The 17,300-nt window shown below is 31.3% G+C and overlaps 1 protein-coding gene and 1 long non-coding RNA gene across 2 annotated transcripts in view; both read right to left on the bottom strand.

Moving 5' to 3' along the window:
* LOC127727848 (nuclear GTPase SLIP-GC-like) overlaps positions 1-16,106 on the bottom strand; it is a 199,256-nt gene extending 183,150 nt beyond the window's left edge. Inside the window, exon 1 of the mRNA XM_052234963.1 lies at positions 15,721-16,106. Within this exon, the coding sequence (XP_052090923.1) occupies positions 15,721-15,890 (170 nt within the window). The 5' untranslated portion in view covers positions 15,891-16,106. The remainder of the gene's footprint in view (positions 1-15,720) is intronic.
* Positions 1,679-4,030, bottom strand: LOC127727914 (uncharacterized). Its single transcript, XR_007993898.1, has 2 exons — positions 3,458-4,030; positions 1,679-3,296 (listed from the first exon to the last, which is right to left on the bottom strand). It is a non-coding gene; the product is annotated as an uncharacterized LOC127727914 (long non-coding RNA).
* Positions 16,107-17,300: the final 1,194 nt, after the last annotated feature.

Genomic DNA, 17,300 nt, shown 5'->3' with positions numbered 1-17,300 from the left:
TCGGTTACAAACCCAAAACTAATTTACATAATGGAAATCTAGGCGATAGCAATACATCGGATTGACCTCAAGGTCATCGCGATGTAAAAATACAATTCCAAAAGACAAACCTTCAACTGAAATATTTCGGATAACTACCAGTTTAAGAACAGGATATTGTAATTTAAACTCTTACAAATCAATGATATGCCCAGCACTCATCGACAAATGCAGCTGTGGACAAATAGAAATAGTTGACCATTATCTACTGTATTGTGAAAATTATGAGGAGGCTAGAGAGAAACTCCGCTCTGCACTCTACTTCATAACATCAAAACTAACACTTGAATCAGAAGTATTATTAGCAACAACAGAAAATGAAAATTACAAACATCACATAGAAGATATTCAACATTTGTTAGGGGTCTTTATTAAAGATACTGGAAGGTTCACAAAATAGATAGTTAAGGTTTTATAAGGATTAATTATTTTTTATTTTTTTTTAATTAATTATTTAATTATTTATTTATTTTTCTCTGCAGTGCCACATCATAAATACAAATGTACTCATGAGTTTTATACAATAGTGACATAAAATTACCAGAATGATCGAAAATACAGAGAGATTATAGTGTCAAGTTGACACTTCTAAAGACTAAAGACTAAAGATGATCAATTGCATTTGCATTGGTTTGAAATCAATGCCGAAAGTTTGAAAATCATGACGAACGTTGCCCTGTGTGTCTCTATACTTGAAGAGCAGGGTTCATTCAAGAAAATATTGGTCCAAAACAAAATTATCAACGTTTGTACAAAGATAATTTGTGAAGACGTTGTAGCCTGTGTAGGGGTGGCTTTTTGGTGATCCGTAGTCGTAGATCAGGATGACTATAGTATACCAACGATGCCTTCGACATATTATTTATATCTGACATGAACCAAAGGCCTATAAAGTGGAGATTAATTGGCAGTAAAATCGCCAAGCATTTCGATACAGACCATTTATAAATGCCATGTAAAATACACGTTTCAAGTCTTGTAGCATTTTTTTTATATGAAACACAACCAGAAAAACTTAAAACACTCTAGAATCAACCCACTCTCAATGGATTGAAAGAAATATAAGACAAATGCTTAGAATAAGCTCTTCCAACTTGTTGCAAGACGTTGATGGGGGGAATGCACTGCTTGGCAGTGGCTTTTATTTTAGTCAAATACTGAGATTCTTTTGATTTCACAGATATGTCTCAGGTACATTTTGTAATTTAAATTCAGATTCTGATAAAATTGTTAGTATGTGAATAAAACATGCTATATATGTTGCACTTTGAAAATACAGCTGTTTCACGATCCATGACTCTTTTGGGGAGATATATATATATTCATAGATAATTCATTTTGTTTACGTACTGGTTCCCAGATATGATCTCTATGTTTCATCTCATAGAGACATAACTTGGGAATGTTACCAGTAAATATACATATGCATAGCAGTCAAATTGAAATCTGTGTAAAACCGTAAGTCAAGCCTGAAGGTAGAGGTTACTACGTACAGAATTTTAGTGTAAGTTTAAACTCTTAGAAGTTCGGGGCATATAAACGTTGAAAATATGCCGCTCAGCCCTATATTTTGACCTTTGAAAAAAATAGTAGTGCATATGAACTTTCCATTCTAGGATATAATTTTTTTCGAAACCTCATAGTAATAAAATGCTCCGCTGGGGCGCAGCTTGATACGACCGCAGAGGTCAAACCCTGAACAGTTGGGGCAAGTATGGACACAACATTCAAGCTTGATACAGCACTGAATTTGGATTGTAATTAAATATTTGACACAGCATAGGTTTCTGACACAGAATGAAAGTGGTCTAAGAACTTATAATTTTTTAATTTACCTATTCATACATGTGATGGACTGTGAAACTCAGATCAGGAGATTGGGAAATTTTGGTCAGGAGATTAGGACTCAGATCAGGAGGTTTTTAATCGACATAAATTTTGTCGTAAATGTAACCGTGTGCTGTAAAAATGGTCTTTTAAAGTGTGTTTTCTTCAACTTTCCATCCAATTTATTATGTTTATAGTACCCTTGTACTTAAAAAGTTTCTCCATCTTTATATTTTACATGTTCAATCTAACATTTTTTTTTTCAATATGTTCTTTAAATTTTTTACTTCATATTCTATAAAACATTTATTGCAACCAGAACATTTGTTTAACTATCTGCAAATAGCTTTTGTTTGCATACTCAGAAAATCATTCTAACTGTAAATCCAGGGTCATAGTTATTATATAAATTTCAATTTAAGCCTTGAAAGGAAGTATAGAATCCTCAAATAATTTTCAAATTATTATTTTTTTATTTGTCCTAAGACATTTAAAATCATTTATTTACCATCCTTTTATGATTATTTGTTCAATTTATATTTTATTTATATTCTTTTAAAAAATTTTATTATTAAAAGGAAAGTAACTTAAAACAGGATAAATCAAGGGAAGTAACCCAATAAATACACAGTTTTTGTTACACAACGGCAGTTAGCCTGAGGTAAAAAATCATTGATTACCAGTATGTTTGAAACCCAAGCTGACAAGTGAAGCCATATAATTATGCATGTTAATTGATTAACAGGTAAAATATAACTTCAGGTAATGTGAGTTACACCAGATGCCTGAGATGATATGTTGGGCAGAAATTTTTCATTCATGAAAAATTTCATACACGGGATTATAATTTTCCTCTTCAAACGGAGGTCAGGAGGAGCCTCCTGAAAACAGGATTATTGTACACCTGTCGGGAGGTTCACATGTATGCTATTCAAACCATATCATTATTATTTGCTTTTATATATAAATCAGAAATAACCAATTTAAAATGGAAAATTTTAAAGAAAAAAAAGGAAAAAAAAATCCCCCCCCCCCAAATTTTTTGAACCCCCTTATGATTCATCGCCCCCACACTCAATCCCAGCTTTCCCTTTGTGGTATGGTACCTTGCAGTACAATTTTAGAGAGATCCATTCACTTGAACACAAGTTATTGTCTGGAAACTAGAAAAATGCTTGTTTTTTTGTCCCTTTTTGGCCCCTAATTCCTAAACGTTTGGGGCAATTACCCCCAAACTCCAACCCAGCTTTCCCTTTGTGATATGGAACCTTGCAGTACAATTTCATAAAGATCCATACACTTACAAACAAGTTATTGTCCTGAAACTAGAAAAATGCTTGTTTTTTGCCCCTTTTTGGCCCCTAATTCCCAAAATTTGGAGGAAATTACCCCCAAAAATCAATCCCAGTATTCCCTTTGTGATATGGAACCTTGTGATACAATGTCAGAGAGATCCATACACTTACACACAAGTTATTGTCATGAAACTAGAAAAATGCTTGTATTTTGCCCCTTTTTGGCCCCTAATTCCTAAAATTTGGAGGCAATTACCCCCAAAATCAATCCCAGCATTCCCTTTGTGATATGGAACCTTGTGGTACAATGTCAGAGAGATCCATATACTTACACACAAGTTATGTCTGGAAGTTACAAAAATGCTTATTTTTGGCCCCTTTTTGGCCCTTAATTCCTTAACTGTTAGTACCATAACCCCCAAAATCAATCCCCACCTTCCTTTTGTCGTATTGAACCTTATAGTAAAATTTCATTGAGATCCATACACTTAAACTAAAGTTAGAGTGCGAAAACTAATGTGTATTCGGACGACGACGCCGGACGACGACGACGACGACGACGACGACGCCAACGTCATACCAATATACGACCACAAAAATTTTTTTGCGGTCGTATAAAAATGGTACAGTTTTAGCCGTAAAAAAAGTTCCAATGGGAAATTGCATTGTCGGTATTTACAGAAATGCAACCGTCAGATATATCTTCATGATCTAATACTTGTTTTCATTTTTGACAGGAATTGAAAAAGCATTCTGTATACTGTTTCAGTTTATCAAAAAAATAGGAAGATTATGATAAACACTATAAGTTAATAAAATCTAAAATATATATAAGAATTTGAAATTAGTGAATCTTGCAATGCCTTTCTCTTTTCTTTTACTTCAATCAAGAGCAGAAAAAAGTTAAATCACAAAAATACTGAACTCCAAGGAAAATTCAAAACGGAAAGTCCCTAATCAAATGGCAAAATCAAAAGCACAAACACATCAAACGAATCGACAACAACTGTCATACTCCTGACTTGGTACAGGCATTTTCTAATGTAGAAAATGGTGGAATGATTCTTCAAGCCATCTGTTTGGTCTGCATTACAAGTTGGAACCCCCAGTTTCTATGTGCTAAGAGAGACTGTTTATTGATCCATTGTGCTATATTGCACTGTGACTCCCAACATGCAAATATTTTATAAACTAACTAACGTTCTACAGTGACTTGTTTAGGAACATACGTTGCATTTGCTACAGTGTGCATTTAAGCCGTGTAGGTATATGTGCATACTTTAAAGTTAATTGCAGATGATGCATATGAAAGGATCTGAATATATTTTAAAGAAAAAACAAACAAATAGATATAAGAAGATGTGGTATGAGTGCCAATGAGACAACTCTCCATCCAAGTCAAAATTTATAAAAGTAAACCATTATAGGTCACAGTACGGTCTTCAACACGGAGCCTTGGCTCACACCTAACAGTAAGCTATAAAGGGCCCCCATAATTACTAGTGTAAAACCATTCAAACGGGAAAACCAACGGTCTAATCTATATAAAAAACGAGAAACACTTATGAACCACATCAACAAACGACAACTACTGAACATCAGATTCCTGACTTAGGACAGGTGCAAACAAATGCAGCGGGTTTAAACGTTTTAATGGTACCAAACCTTCACCCTTTTTCTGAAACAATAGTGTAACATCACAACATAGAAAGACACACTATAAAATATCAACTGAAATAGCTTAACTCAATCAAAGGATATAGTAACACCATTGAACATACACTGAACAAATAAATTTGACCTATGATACAATGTAAATACAAAATAAATAAACTAAGGGAAGAATAATAAAAGTAACATGTTATATCGGTATGAAATGTTAAACAATTAAAGAAAAACAATCTGCTCGAACAAAAATATCAGCCGTTTGCAATAACTTTAAACACAGGTAAATGAAAATAATTTTGTTGTTAGGTATACGTGTACAGTTCCAATAGAGAAAGGAAATATTTTTACAAAATAAATAATTTTGATGTTCATAGTACGAAGTGAAAATTTATAGTAATACCAAACACTTATAAAAGCTGGTATATAGACCAGATATAACCCTGAATAACATTAAATAACAAAAAAGCAATACAATTAATATCAACAGGTCAAATAAACAAGAAAGTACGATTTGAGAGTACTCGCAGTTACTGACAGCTAGTTAAAAGCCAAAACAATTAATAATAAAAAATCATGCATCAGAGACTAAAATCAACTAAAACACATCCCAGGGATTTAGTATTTTAACATCATGGACAGTCAAAGAAGACATGACTAGTGCAATGCCAAAAATAAATGTATCGACAGGCAGTAGGATAGTTAGTTTAACCTCTTTATAGATCAAAACGAACGTGGGTGTGTCTTTATACATCCCGTTTGAAAAGAATACAAATTTAGTTATGTTTTAATTTGCTGATGACAAAATCGATATTAGTGCCAATGTAAACTATATTCAAAGATCTAATTACAACATTGGTAAGATAACCTTTACTAATAAGTTTGTTTAAAGGTTCGATGAGTTTACACAGATCACATAGTGATTTCCGCGCTTTAAGTACAATATTACCGTAAAATTTAGGATGTGAAATACCGTTTTTAATCAGTTTTCTACATGTACAGCCAAATTTACTAATCAAATCTTTGTATCTATGAAAGAACTTAGCAAAAGTTTTATGTAAAATTTATGGTAACAAATTTCTGATTTAATAATTTACCAGTGATGCATTGATTACGTTCGTTAAAATCTATGACATCACTACACACACGTGCATAACGAACGAGTTGGGATATATAAACACCGTATGATGGAGCCAAAGGGCATCGCCGTCTAAAAAAGGAAAATTAACAATAGGGAATGAAAAAGCATACATAAACAAAAGCAGAACAGACAAAAATGATATCATGCAGATTTCGTATCTATAAAATAAAATAAAATATTTTACCTACCTGCCTACCCATGACAAAAAATCTACTGTGCCAAGTTATTTTTTGGCAAAGAAAAATAAAATATGTTACCTACCTACCCTGTTTCAAAAAATAGGGTCGGAAAAGGGCAAACAAACACAGGGGTTTCATTATCTTTCATGTTGACCGGTACATTCCTATTTGAAGGTGGTACTTTTCTATATATTCAATGAACATCTTATATAAAAATTTCTGAATTCAGGCGGTACTTATCTGTAGCATAGGAGGGTAAAAGTACCGGGTACCGCCTCCTAATGAATGGCCTGCAAACAATATTTTAATTTAGGCCCAATCAATTGAGGTGAAAAAAATATAAATATTTGATAGTGTTTGTCTCAATTTCTCAAATTATATTTAAAAAATTGTATACTTGATTTAAATTTTGTTTGTTGGTCTATGTCAATAAAGTTCCAGAAAATTTTTATTTCTTTATTTTTTTTTACGTCCTTCTGGATTTATTAACTTAGATGTACATGTCTATATGTATCAAGATGCAACAAAAGAAAAGGCACTAAAACGAAGTTGGAATTTGGTCAAAATTTTTAAATCTGGACCATTTATTTTGACTCTGCCCATTTACGGTAGCAAATTTTGAATCAAAAGTGACCGACGTTTAAAATATCTTATTTTCATAAAATTTACATCATTAAACAGTTGAAACCTTTAATAAACTTTATTCAACAACGCAAAGAAGAAATTCAAAAGTTAATATAAAGTAAGACAGGGATAATAAACTGCTTCGCTGAGCGCAGCTAGATACGCCCGCAGAGGTCCAACCCTGAACAGTTGGGGCAAAAATGGACACAATATTCAAGCTTGATTCGGGTCTGAATTTGGATTGTAATTAAATATTTGACATATTATAGGTTTCTGAATAAATGTAGTCAAAGAACTTGAAATTGGTTATATGAATTGAATTTATATTCAATTTAAGATTTCTTGCTGTTGTGCAATACTTAGTAAATCTGTTGTCAGACTATAAACAAATAAAGTTCAATTAATTCTCGATGTCATATTAGAAATTTATGAAAATAAAAAGGGAGCTTACATCAATAGATATAAACAGTTCATCAAAGTTTCATGAGAATTGGTGACAGCATTTTTGAGTTATTGTCTGAAAACTGGAAAATCACCCCTTTTTTCAATGAATAAAACCCCATAACTCAGAAATGAAAAATGTAAAATTTATAAAATTCTAAAGGGAGCTTACATCAATACATATAAACAATTCACCAAGGTTTCATAAGAATTACTGACATCATTTTTGAGTTTTTGTCTGAAAACTGGAAGATCCCCCCTTTTTTTATGAATAAAACACTGTAACTCGGAAACGTAAAATCTAAAATTTATAAAAATCAAAAGGGAGCTCATGTCAATAGATATAAACAATTCACCACAATTTCTTGCAAGTTGGTGAAAGCATTCTTGACTTATTATCCGAAAACTGGAAAATCCCCCTTTTTTTAAAGAATAAAACCCCATAACTCGGAAATGTAAAATCTAAATTTTATAAAAAACGAAAGGGAGCTCACATCAATAGATATAAACAATTCACCAAAGTTTTATGCAAATTAGTTAAAGCATTTTTGAGTTAATGTCCAACATGTTGACGACGGACAGACAACGGTATACCATAATACGTCCCGTAACCGGGCATATAAAAACTATTTTCCCATTTAAATCTATAGTAAAAGTAATCGCTGTCTTAGTATGGACAAATACTAGCTCATGCGCATTAAAGACCGAACGAATTCTTGGACATGATTACTTTCTATAATTTTCTACCTTAGAACAATTAAAAAATTAATATTTTAAAAATTTCTCTCTCTGTCATGACTGTTAAATGCTTAAATTTTTTATTATATTTTAATATCAACTACCTCCATGGAGAAATAAATAAAGCTGTACATATTGATGCATACTGTGATACATACATGTATGGAATGTGAATTTATTAAAAACTATGAATGAAACAAGAAGAGGGGGTATGACTTGGCTTGAATTGATAAAGTATAATACATTTTAAAAATATTTCAATGGCTTATAAATGTAATGAAAATACAAAATTAAAGTTTTAAATTGTTTTCAGTTATTATTAATACTTAGGAACATGTTTGGGAAACTGTTCAATTTGAAATATAAAAAAATGTCCCCTAAATACTTAAATTCAGCTGAAAAAAAGTTTGTATGGTTATGACCTGAGATTTTCTTCTTCAATGCAGGTAATTATATATAATGACCTGCATTTTCATAGGTTGACAGGTAACAAAAACATTGAAAAGTGCATTTGAGTCATAGAGCAACGTTTGGTTAACAACTTTTACAGAAAACAAATAAGTTGCTAGATTAATCTCTTTGAAAATCACCATCTTCCACATGTTCCAAGGGCTCAAAGTCAAACTCATGATCATAAACAAACAGTATTCAAAGAAGTTCTAACAAAAAACTATTGCCTTTTATGTAATCATTTGCCACTTTGCAATATTTTCCCCTGAATCCTAAAAATAATCATTTTGCTCAGTAATTACAACAATGTAGTTCAAAATTAAACAGGTTGGGCTCAAGTCAGGAAAAGTGGGGTATTCCCCGTTTTCAGGGTACACCCCAGTTTTCTGGTGTTTAAAAACCCCAGTATACTGGGACTTCTTTTTTCCTATTCAATTTATGGTATGAAATCTACAAAAGCGCACATTCTACATGTGATAACAATGCTTCATGATAGCAAGTGTTTTTATTAGTTCAAAAATCAAGCTTATTTCAAGTCTAATTTGATGCTCAACTCACAACAAAACAATTCCTTTGTTCACCAATTCATACCTTGATCATCAATTATGAGATGACAACAAGATAAGTTAATCACTTGGGCATTTAAATTCAATGAATAGAAATTTTCAATAGAAGTGATTATAATTCAGTTATGGTCAGTTACACCTGGAGCATGCAACTTGGTCAATTGACTCCTAAACAAAAGATTTGTATGTTTTTGAGTTTTACAAAAAAACATGGCTTCACTTATTCATGTTTTGTTGTTCCTGAAATGGGCTATTCCAGAAATATTCTGTCCCCTCCCTATGGAAGACATAAGATGTAAAAAAAAAAATCCATGGAAATATTTTTCACCATTACCGAAATTTTCTGGAATTCCAGATTTTAAACGTATTATAAAACTTAAATATACTGGAATTTTTTTCATCAAGCTGTCAATTTATCTGGAAATTTTAGTGTAAAGATAATAGAAGCAATACCTATGGAAGACATCGATTTTATTTCTTTTGTCTGGAATTTATCTGTTTTTTTTCTAAATGTGCCAAAAAAACTGGAATTTTATACTTAGTAACATATATGCAGCCGTAACCAAAAGAAGTGTGTTTAAAAGTTAAGCGCAAACAAATCCCTGACTAGATTAGAAGAACTGTTAGCCAATATGTTTACCAGTGTATATAAAGTCTTGTCATTGCAGACAAATACACCACTATCCCAGGAGAATTTGGATCCAGCACATACGTTTTTTAACCTCGCTGCATATATTTTCTATATATATATATATCTGTCCCAAGTCAGAAGCCTGTAATTTAAGTGGTTGTCGCTTATTACTGTATTTCATATTTGTTTTTCATTTATTGTTTTGTATTAGTTTTTTTCGTCTGTATTGTTTCACACTGGTCATTTTCAGGCCCATTCTAGCTTACTATGCTGTGTGAGCCTAGGCTCCATGTTGAAGGCTGTACTTATAGGTTTCATATAACAAGTGAGAATTGATATTATATCGCTTGATTTCAACTGGAGTTATTTAATTTCAATATAATAATAAACAAGCCTGTGGCGAGTTTATTATTAGTAATTAAATTAAATAACAAGAGTTGATATCAAGGGATATCCAATTTTCTCAAGTTGTTAAACCTATTTCTCTTATGATCAACACTCTCAAAGTGTAAAATTAAAAATGTGTAGTTTTACATTATTACAAATTTTTAATGTTAATTAGGTGAAAATGTCTAAACAATGGGATTAAAAGCACAAACAGCAAGTTAATAGCTGGTAAGAATGCATATGGAAAAATTAATAAATTGGATACATTTACAACTGTTGTTATTACCCCATCAAAAGATTCTGACATCTGATTAGTTTCAGACACTTGTGATATAAATAGGCAAGTTGAAAACTTGACCATCTAAATTTCCAGATTTGATCATATATAATGAAGCTTGAAATAGTGACCATGGTGACCTTTTAAGCAGCTCATCCCTACCACTAAATAAATAGTAATTGAAATTGGATTTCCTGTTTGAAAATACAAATTATTGCTAAAGTTCACTTATGAATGCAATAACCATTCCATAAATCTTCAAAGATGAACCCTTCGAAAAATACTGGTGTTTTAGATATGAAATGCTTTTGAAAGAATACTGAAAAATTCCAATATCTTCATAAAAACTCAAACCACACAATTTTTAAAGAAAAAGAACAAAGTTGAAAATAGATGTAATGTATCATTCATTACATATTATCATTCTCAAGCAGAAAAACTTCAAAAAATATTCAGGAAATACTGGCATCTTTTTAAAACAGATTCTACAATAGATGCCAGATCCCATAAAAACCTATCAATAGGATTCAAAAGAAATAGAACATTGGTGAATTAGTGAAATGAGCTATAAAATTATTTGTATGAACATCACAGTTCCTACAAAATATTTCACTGTGCAGAACTAATTAATGACCATCATCATGTAATCCACACAAGTAAACTGATATTCTTAGGACAAAATTCTTACCATGAAACACTTAATTCAACATTAAATTTTATTGAAATAGTTAGAAAATCAAAAAATCAAAATTCAAATTTAAATTAACAAATCAAAAACTATAATTATTATTATTATTGTACAGTATTTATAACAGCGATTTATATAATATTAAAATTACCCTAAGCGCTTTACAACATATATCCATTCACATATATAAGTATTAACAATAAAATATGAAAGCGTATTTTTTAAAATCCTAAAACAAACAGATTTTAAAAATATTGCATATAAAACTATACTATGAAATTAACTGATAAACAATAAAATTTATATAAAATGGGCATGGTAAAATTACCATAATAATAAAAAAAGAAGATATTAAATTTTTTTTTTAAACTTTAAACAGTAATAAAAAAGAAATAAATGAAAAACAAAAACAAAAGGGGTGGTCTTTGATGAAGGTTTCCCTTTAATTATAAATACAATTCCGGAAAAAAACAAAACATTGCTACATAGCACAGTATTTATGAAAGGCCAGAGATATGATTTGCACCAAAATGTGTGGATATTGGATCAAATTCTATGAAATTATCCCTAATCACAGAAAATGATACTTGGATGTTTAATTTGTACTCTTAATTTATCTTGTCAACTAAAAAATTGTGTCTTTTTGAATTAAAATGTTGCTTATTAGATTAGTGCTAGCTCTATAAGGCAGAGACCTCCCCCTAAATACACGTCTGCATATGACCCTGTTTATCTCTTCAATTTAAACTATTGCAAGATAGGTTTTTATCTTTATTTTATTTATATATAAAAATTAATCAAAATTTGTTCAGGGTTCTATTTCTTGATTTACAAGAAAGCTTCTGTCTAAGTTTTGTAAGTTTTGTAAAATTCCACAAAGGTTTGACAAAAGTTATTCAAAATCTTTCACTTACCTAAATGTTGACTGTGAAATAATATTTATGGAAGAATGGGTGGAAAATTCAAAATTTTACTCTACATGTCGGGTATTTATCAAGTATGAAGAAACTAATCATCAGTAATATACAGAAGAGATAACATAAAAAACCCAACTATTTTTTTCTTAATTGCAATGTTTTTGTCAAGAAGAAACTTCTGTCCTTGTTCTTGAAATTCTATAGTTATTGATGTCTTAATACTTTAACCCAATACTATATCTAAATAATAACTTCAAAAATGCCATTTATCTGTAAAATATAAAAAATGAAACAAATATTTTTAAATTTTACTCTTGATCTTGAAGAAGCTATTTATATCATTCTAGGGGCCTTAGTGCCCAAGAGGTCTAAGTATTCTAACTACTGTATATTTAGCTTGTCAACTATGAGGTTTTGAATCCCGCACATGGCAGGTGCCCTCAACTCCAACTCATTATTGACTATGATTGTTAGTTTTCCTACTGAATGTCATGGTTCTCTATGGCTTCCTCCACCCAATAAAAACCGACCGCCACAAAATAGCACTATAGTGCTGAAGTGGCATCAACACCAATCATTCAATCAATATATATATCAATCATTCCATAATGCTTTGACAAAGTTATTTTGAAGTCTAAAAAACCACATTATTGATACCAGGCTTAAAATTGTGAACACCAGACCAGGGTTTTATCTACAAAAGACTCAACAGTGATGCTCGAATCCAAAAAATTAATAAAATGCCTAATAAATTATGAAGTTGAAGAGCATTGGGGACCCAAAATGAGATTTTGCCAAATACAGCTAAGGTAATCTATTCCTGGAATAAAAAATCCTTAGTTTTTTGAAAATTTCAAAGTTTTGTAAACAATATATGTTAGTGCAAAAAAAACTTAGTCCATTATATCAGTGAAATATTGAAAAAGAATAATAATCTCTGGATGCTGTCTTTGTATAGAAGAAGCGTCTGTCAGTTAAGCAAAATTCCATGAATATTTAACAAAGCTATTGACTTAAAATAAAAAAGAAATTACCCAAAACAAAGGAGTAGGCCCAGTAACACCCCTTTTTGGCCCCAAAATATAGCAGGTTTACAAAATTGTTAAAATGTAAACTTTCAGCTATTTATTGAAAAGCTAAGAATACTTCTGTTACATAAGTATGGGCTTTTTTTTGACAATACAATGCACATGTATCGGGTACTAGCATCGTTAAATCATGCAAAATTACTGCAATCTTCACGATTTTACAATTTGAGCTAATTTTTAGACGGTTTCCGTCTAAAATGGAAACGGCCGCATTTGTGTTCAGTCTCAATATTTAGATGTATGTTGTATTTAATGATAATAAATAACATATATAAAGGGTTGAGAATGAACACGAATGCGGCCACTTTCATTTTTGATAAAAAAAACATCTGAAAAGTGACATTTTGTGGCATACTTGATAGATTTTTCATATATATAAGCTTGAATTTTGCCGTCTGTAATGACTTAATCAGTTGAAATCTTTCACATCAACTAATTGAATCGACTGAAGAAGACTCTTATGTGTTTAAAAAGTGCCCAAAATCTTTCATCAGGTGCACCTGAAATTTGAGGCCAAAATTGGCCCTTACCGGACCTACTCCTTTAAATGTTGATGACACTAGAGAGAAGGATTGCTATGTCTAGCTTGGGGAACTCTAGTTGCAGGCTTGACAAATAGTAAATTGTAAAACAGGATGACTTAAGAATGTCAGTTTTTTTGTGTAATGAATTTTTATAAACTTTTTAAATTTCAAAACTCATGTCAAATTTGGACATCATTATTAAGAGAATACATTTTCAGATTATTCAATTGGTAGGAGAACATTGCATTCAATATCATCTAAAGTTTCATTTCAGTACACAATAAAAATATTTTTGAAAATAGGTTTTAATTCTTCAAACATCAGTCATTTCTTATTATATCTATTTTTCTTATCTAAGTTATATGCTTTCATATGAAAATAAAACACTAAACACAAATAATCAATTTATAAAAGTTCACATTGCCTTGCATTTAAAAAAAAAAGGGGGAGATCTTCTGTGTGTAAATTCAAAAGTCAGTAAAACAGTTTGCCACTGATTCTGATAACAATCTAAATGAATCTATCTATGTGTAACATTATTTTGCAATCCATAGTAGAGTCAAAGTACACAGCTGGTCATTTCTGGTCATTCATCTACAATATTGTGGTAATAAGACAATTTCCTGCTGTGAAGACAAACAAGTGTGTTTGAATAAAGGATGTATCAATTAGCTGTTTATTGGTAAATGTTCTGGCTATTTAGTTTGAAGTCATTTGTTTATAATGATATAGGACAAACCCTAAATTTCATTCTAAAATTTAGGAGATATCAAATTGCACAATTTATTGGTGTTAATTAATGGTGAAAAATACAGATTAAATTCTAAATTTATAATTAGGTTGAAATTATCATCTACTTGATTACATCATAAGTCTGAAACTAATCAGATGTCAGTATTTATTTTTGATGTGTTTAAAAAGGTCATTAAGGCATCAAATATTTGTCAAACCAAATTTTCTTTGTTTTTATCTTCCCATGTGATATAATTTTCCACTGAGTGATGCTAATCATGGATGCTATTAATCCAATCATTATGAAATTTGCACCTGATTAACATTCAACAGTTTTGTATACATAAAAATCGTAAGTTGCACATCTGTAAATAAAGACAATGCAATTTCCCATAGGAACCCCCTTTACAGCTCAAACTGTGCCACTTTCACTATAAAGTTTTGTAACAAAAATTATATCCTAGAATGAAAAGTTGTTGATATGCACAACTATTTTATTCAAAAGTCTAACCATAGGGATCTGCGGCATATTTTCAACATTTACATGCCCAGAACTTCTAAGAGTTTGAACTTATACTTATAAAATTCTGTACTGCTCCCCCCTTTCCCTTCATTTTGGGTCTTCCTCAGAATTCAAGTTGGCCGCTACCTATAAATATCTACCTATACTGGTAACATTCCCAAGTTATGTCTCTATGTCAGAGATAAAACATATAGATCATATCTGGGAACGAGTACATATACAAAACAAAATATCTATGAATATGATATACAAATGTATCCCCCAAAAGAGGCAGTCTGTGAAACAGCTGTATTTACAAAGTGCAACCTACAAAATGAAATTCCATAGTATCAATATATCATTTATTCTCTAAACTACTATCGCTGTATCAGACTTTTGTCCCCCTCCCAAGAAATGTACATATACATAGGGAATTAATCAGAACTCTTGTGTTTTAAACCTGGAAATTATGGGTCACAAAATATTTCTGTTCTGGAAAATCTAAATGACTACCAGTAAAAATTATATGGAAATTATTCGTCCCTTTGGAAAATACATGGAATTTCATGTGCACTAACAGACAAAAAGTTTGGAATTTTTTGGTCCAGACAGAAAATTTGTTTGGAATTTTAGAAAAAATCAAGAAAAAAAAATATGGAATTCCAATGTCTTCCATAGGGGGGGGACAGACTATTTCTGGAATAGCCCAATACTTTAAGTATTTACAAATACTACTGACGCAGTTAAAATGTGCGCTTTTGTAGATTTCATGCTTTAAATTGAAATAGAAAAAGGAAGTCCCTGTAAACTGGGGTTTTTTAACACCAGAAAACTGGGGTGTTCCCTGAAAACAGGGAATACCCCACATTTCCTGACTTGTCCCCAACCTGTTAAAACCTTTCGTCATTTGGGTAATAATCCCCAACCTGTTGTAGCCCACTAAATTAGTCTGCATTATCAACCCACGTATTCAATTCGAAGATAGTAAATGAAACAATGTTAATCATACTCATATAAGCCATCTCCTTTCTTTAATTTAATTCTGGCAGCTCCATTCACAAATCTATCTTCAGAAAAACTACTTTCAGAAGATGTTGCAACTTTCACTTTCTTTGCAGGACTTCCTTCCTCGTTATTAATCGCACGAATGTCTTCTCTGGCTCTGTTTATCTTTGACATCTTTAGAATAAAATCAGACACCTGAAAAACTACTCATGTTGTAACAAAAAGTCTAATTCGTTGGAGCATACGTGTATTGACATGTAGTATACTATTACGGCTTGTGCTAGGTATTTTTCGAAAGTGATTGTTGACCTGGTATCGATAAGGGGTCAACAGCTAATCATCGCTGGGGACGTCATCGCTGAGCACGTTAGTCCACGGAGAGGACGCCAAGGAGAGATAACTGTGTCTGTATTATATATTTGAAATAAGATCCAGGCCATCGTTTCACAAAAAATCGTACGACAATCTTAGATCTTACGTCGGTCGTACGTCAAATCGTAAGTTTTTGACCGTTTCATAAACAATCGTAAGTAGAATTTTATCGTAAGTTTGATCGTAAACTTACGAGTGTTAACAGGCAGTCGTAAGTCAAATCGTAGTGATTTAACCTGTTGGCATTTGGTTAAAATCAACAACATCAAATTTTCTTACAGAAAATTAAGTTCCATTAGTTAACCAGAATACATGTATTCATATTATTTTGTCCCAATCATAAGTAACTGAATTTGTTTAATTTCTGAAATAATCGTAAAACCATTTCTACATTTGAGTTTCTTTTCATTTAAATTAAACGATCGAGCACATTGTCCTTGCTTCCAAAAGTCCAAATAATTGACCATTAAAACTTATAAGTAATTGAGCTAGCACAGCACTATACAGCCAGGGATACATGTATGTGCTTTCAGTTTTAATAACTCATGAAGGGATACGTCGTGCATGCACATAACTCTGTACTACAATTTGTACAAAATATTCTCACACAAGAAAATTAGAAACGCTTATTTACTAGTTCTCAAATCTATGTCATACTATCACTCACGTTTTACACGGAGTTTATATAAAGTTAACAATAAATATTTATGCTAAGCTAAAATTTCCATCATTCCCTATCTATTGTAGACCTGTGGTTATACACTATTTCCGCGGTTGACGGTGCCCTTTATTGAATAGAAATTTTTGTAAATACATTACGATTATTTAAAACAAATAACAGTTTAGAAATTGAGAAAACAATAATTGAATACATGAATGTAATGGTATGAATCCATAGTTTCAATGTAAATACACCAGTTGCCATGCGCTCTATCAGGTTCGCGTTTTTTAAAAGGTATAAAATGTATGCAGCAACCCCGTACTCAATACCTGTTAGGTTCTTTCTTATTAAACACATTTCTATAATTCTAGTAGTTTTAATTGAAAAGTATGATCGTTCACTTTGCCATAATGTGATTGCTTTTGTTTATACCTATAAAATTTTATTTTCAAATTAAGAATGTTGTAGGCATGAAAATCCGATTTTTTAAAATCCTAAATCTGTTTTTTTTTGTTTTTTTTTTTTTGTTAAGGTGACGAGATTCTTATTTT

Source organism: Mytilus californianus, unplaced genomic scaffold (genome assembly GCF_021869535.1).
Source record: "Mytilus californianus isolate M0D057914Y unplaced genomic scaffold, xbMytCali1.0.p SCAF_2, whole genome shotgun sequence".
NCBI classification, from domain to species: Eukaryota; Metazoa; Mollusca; class Bivalvia; order Mytilida; family Mytilidae; genus Mytilus; species Mytilus californianus.
The sequence above is the reverse complement of the archived record's forward strand: the minus strand, read 5'-3'. Positions and strand labels throughout refer to the sequence as shown.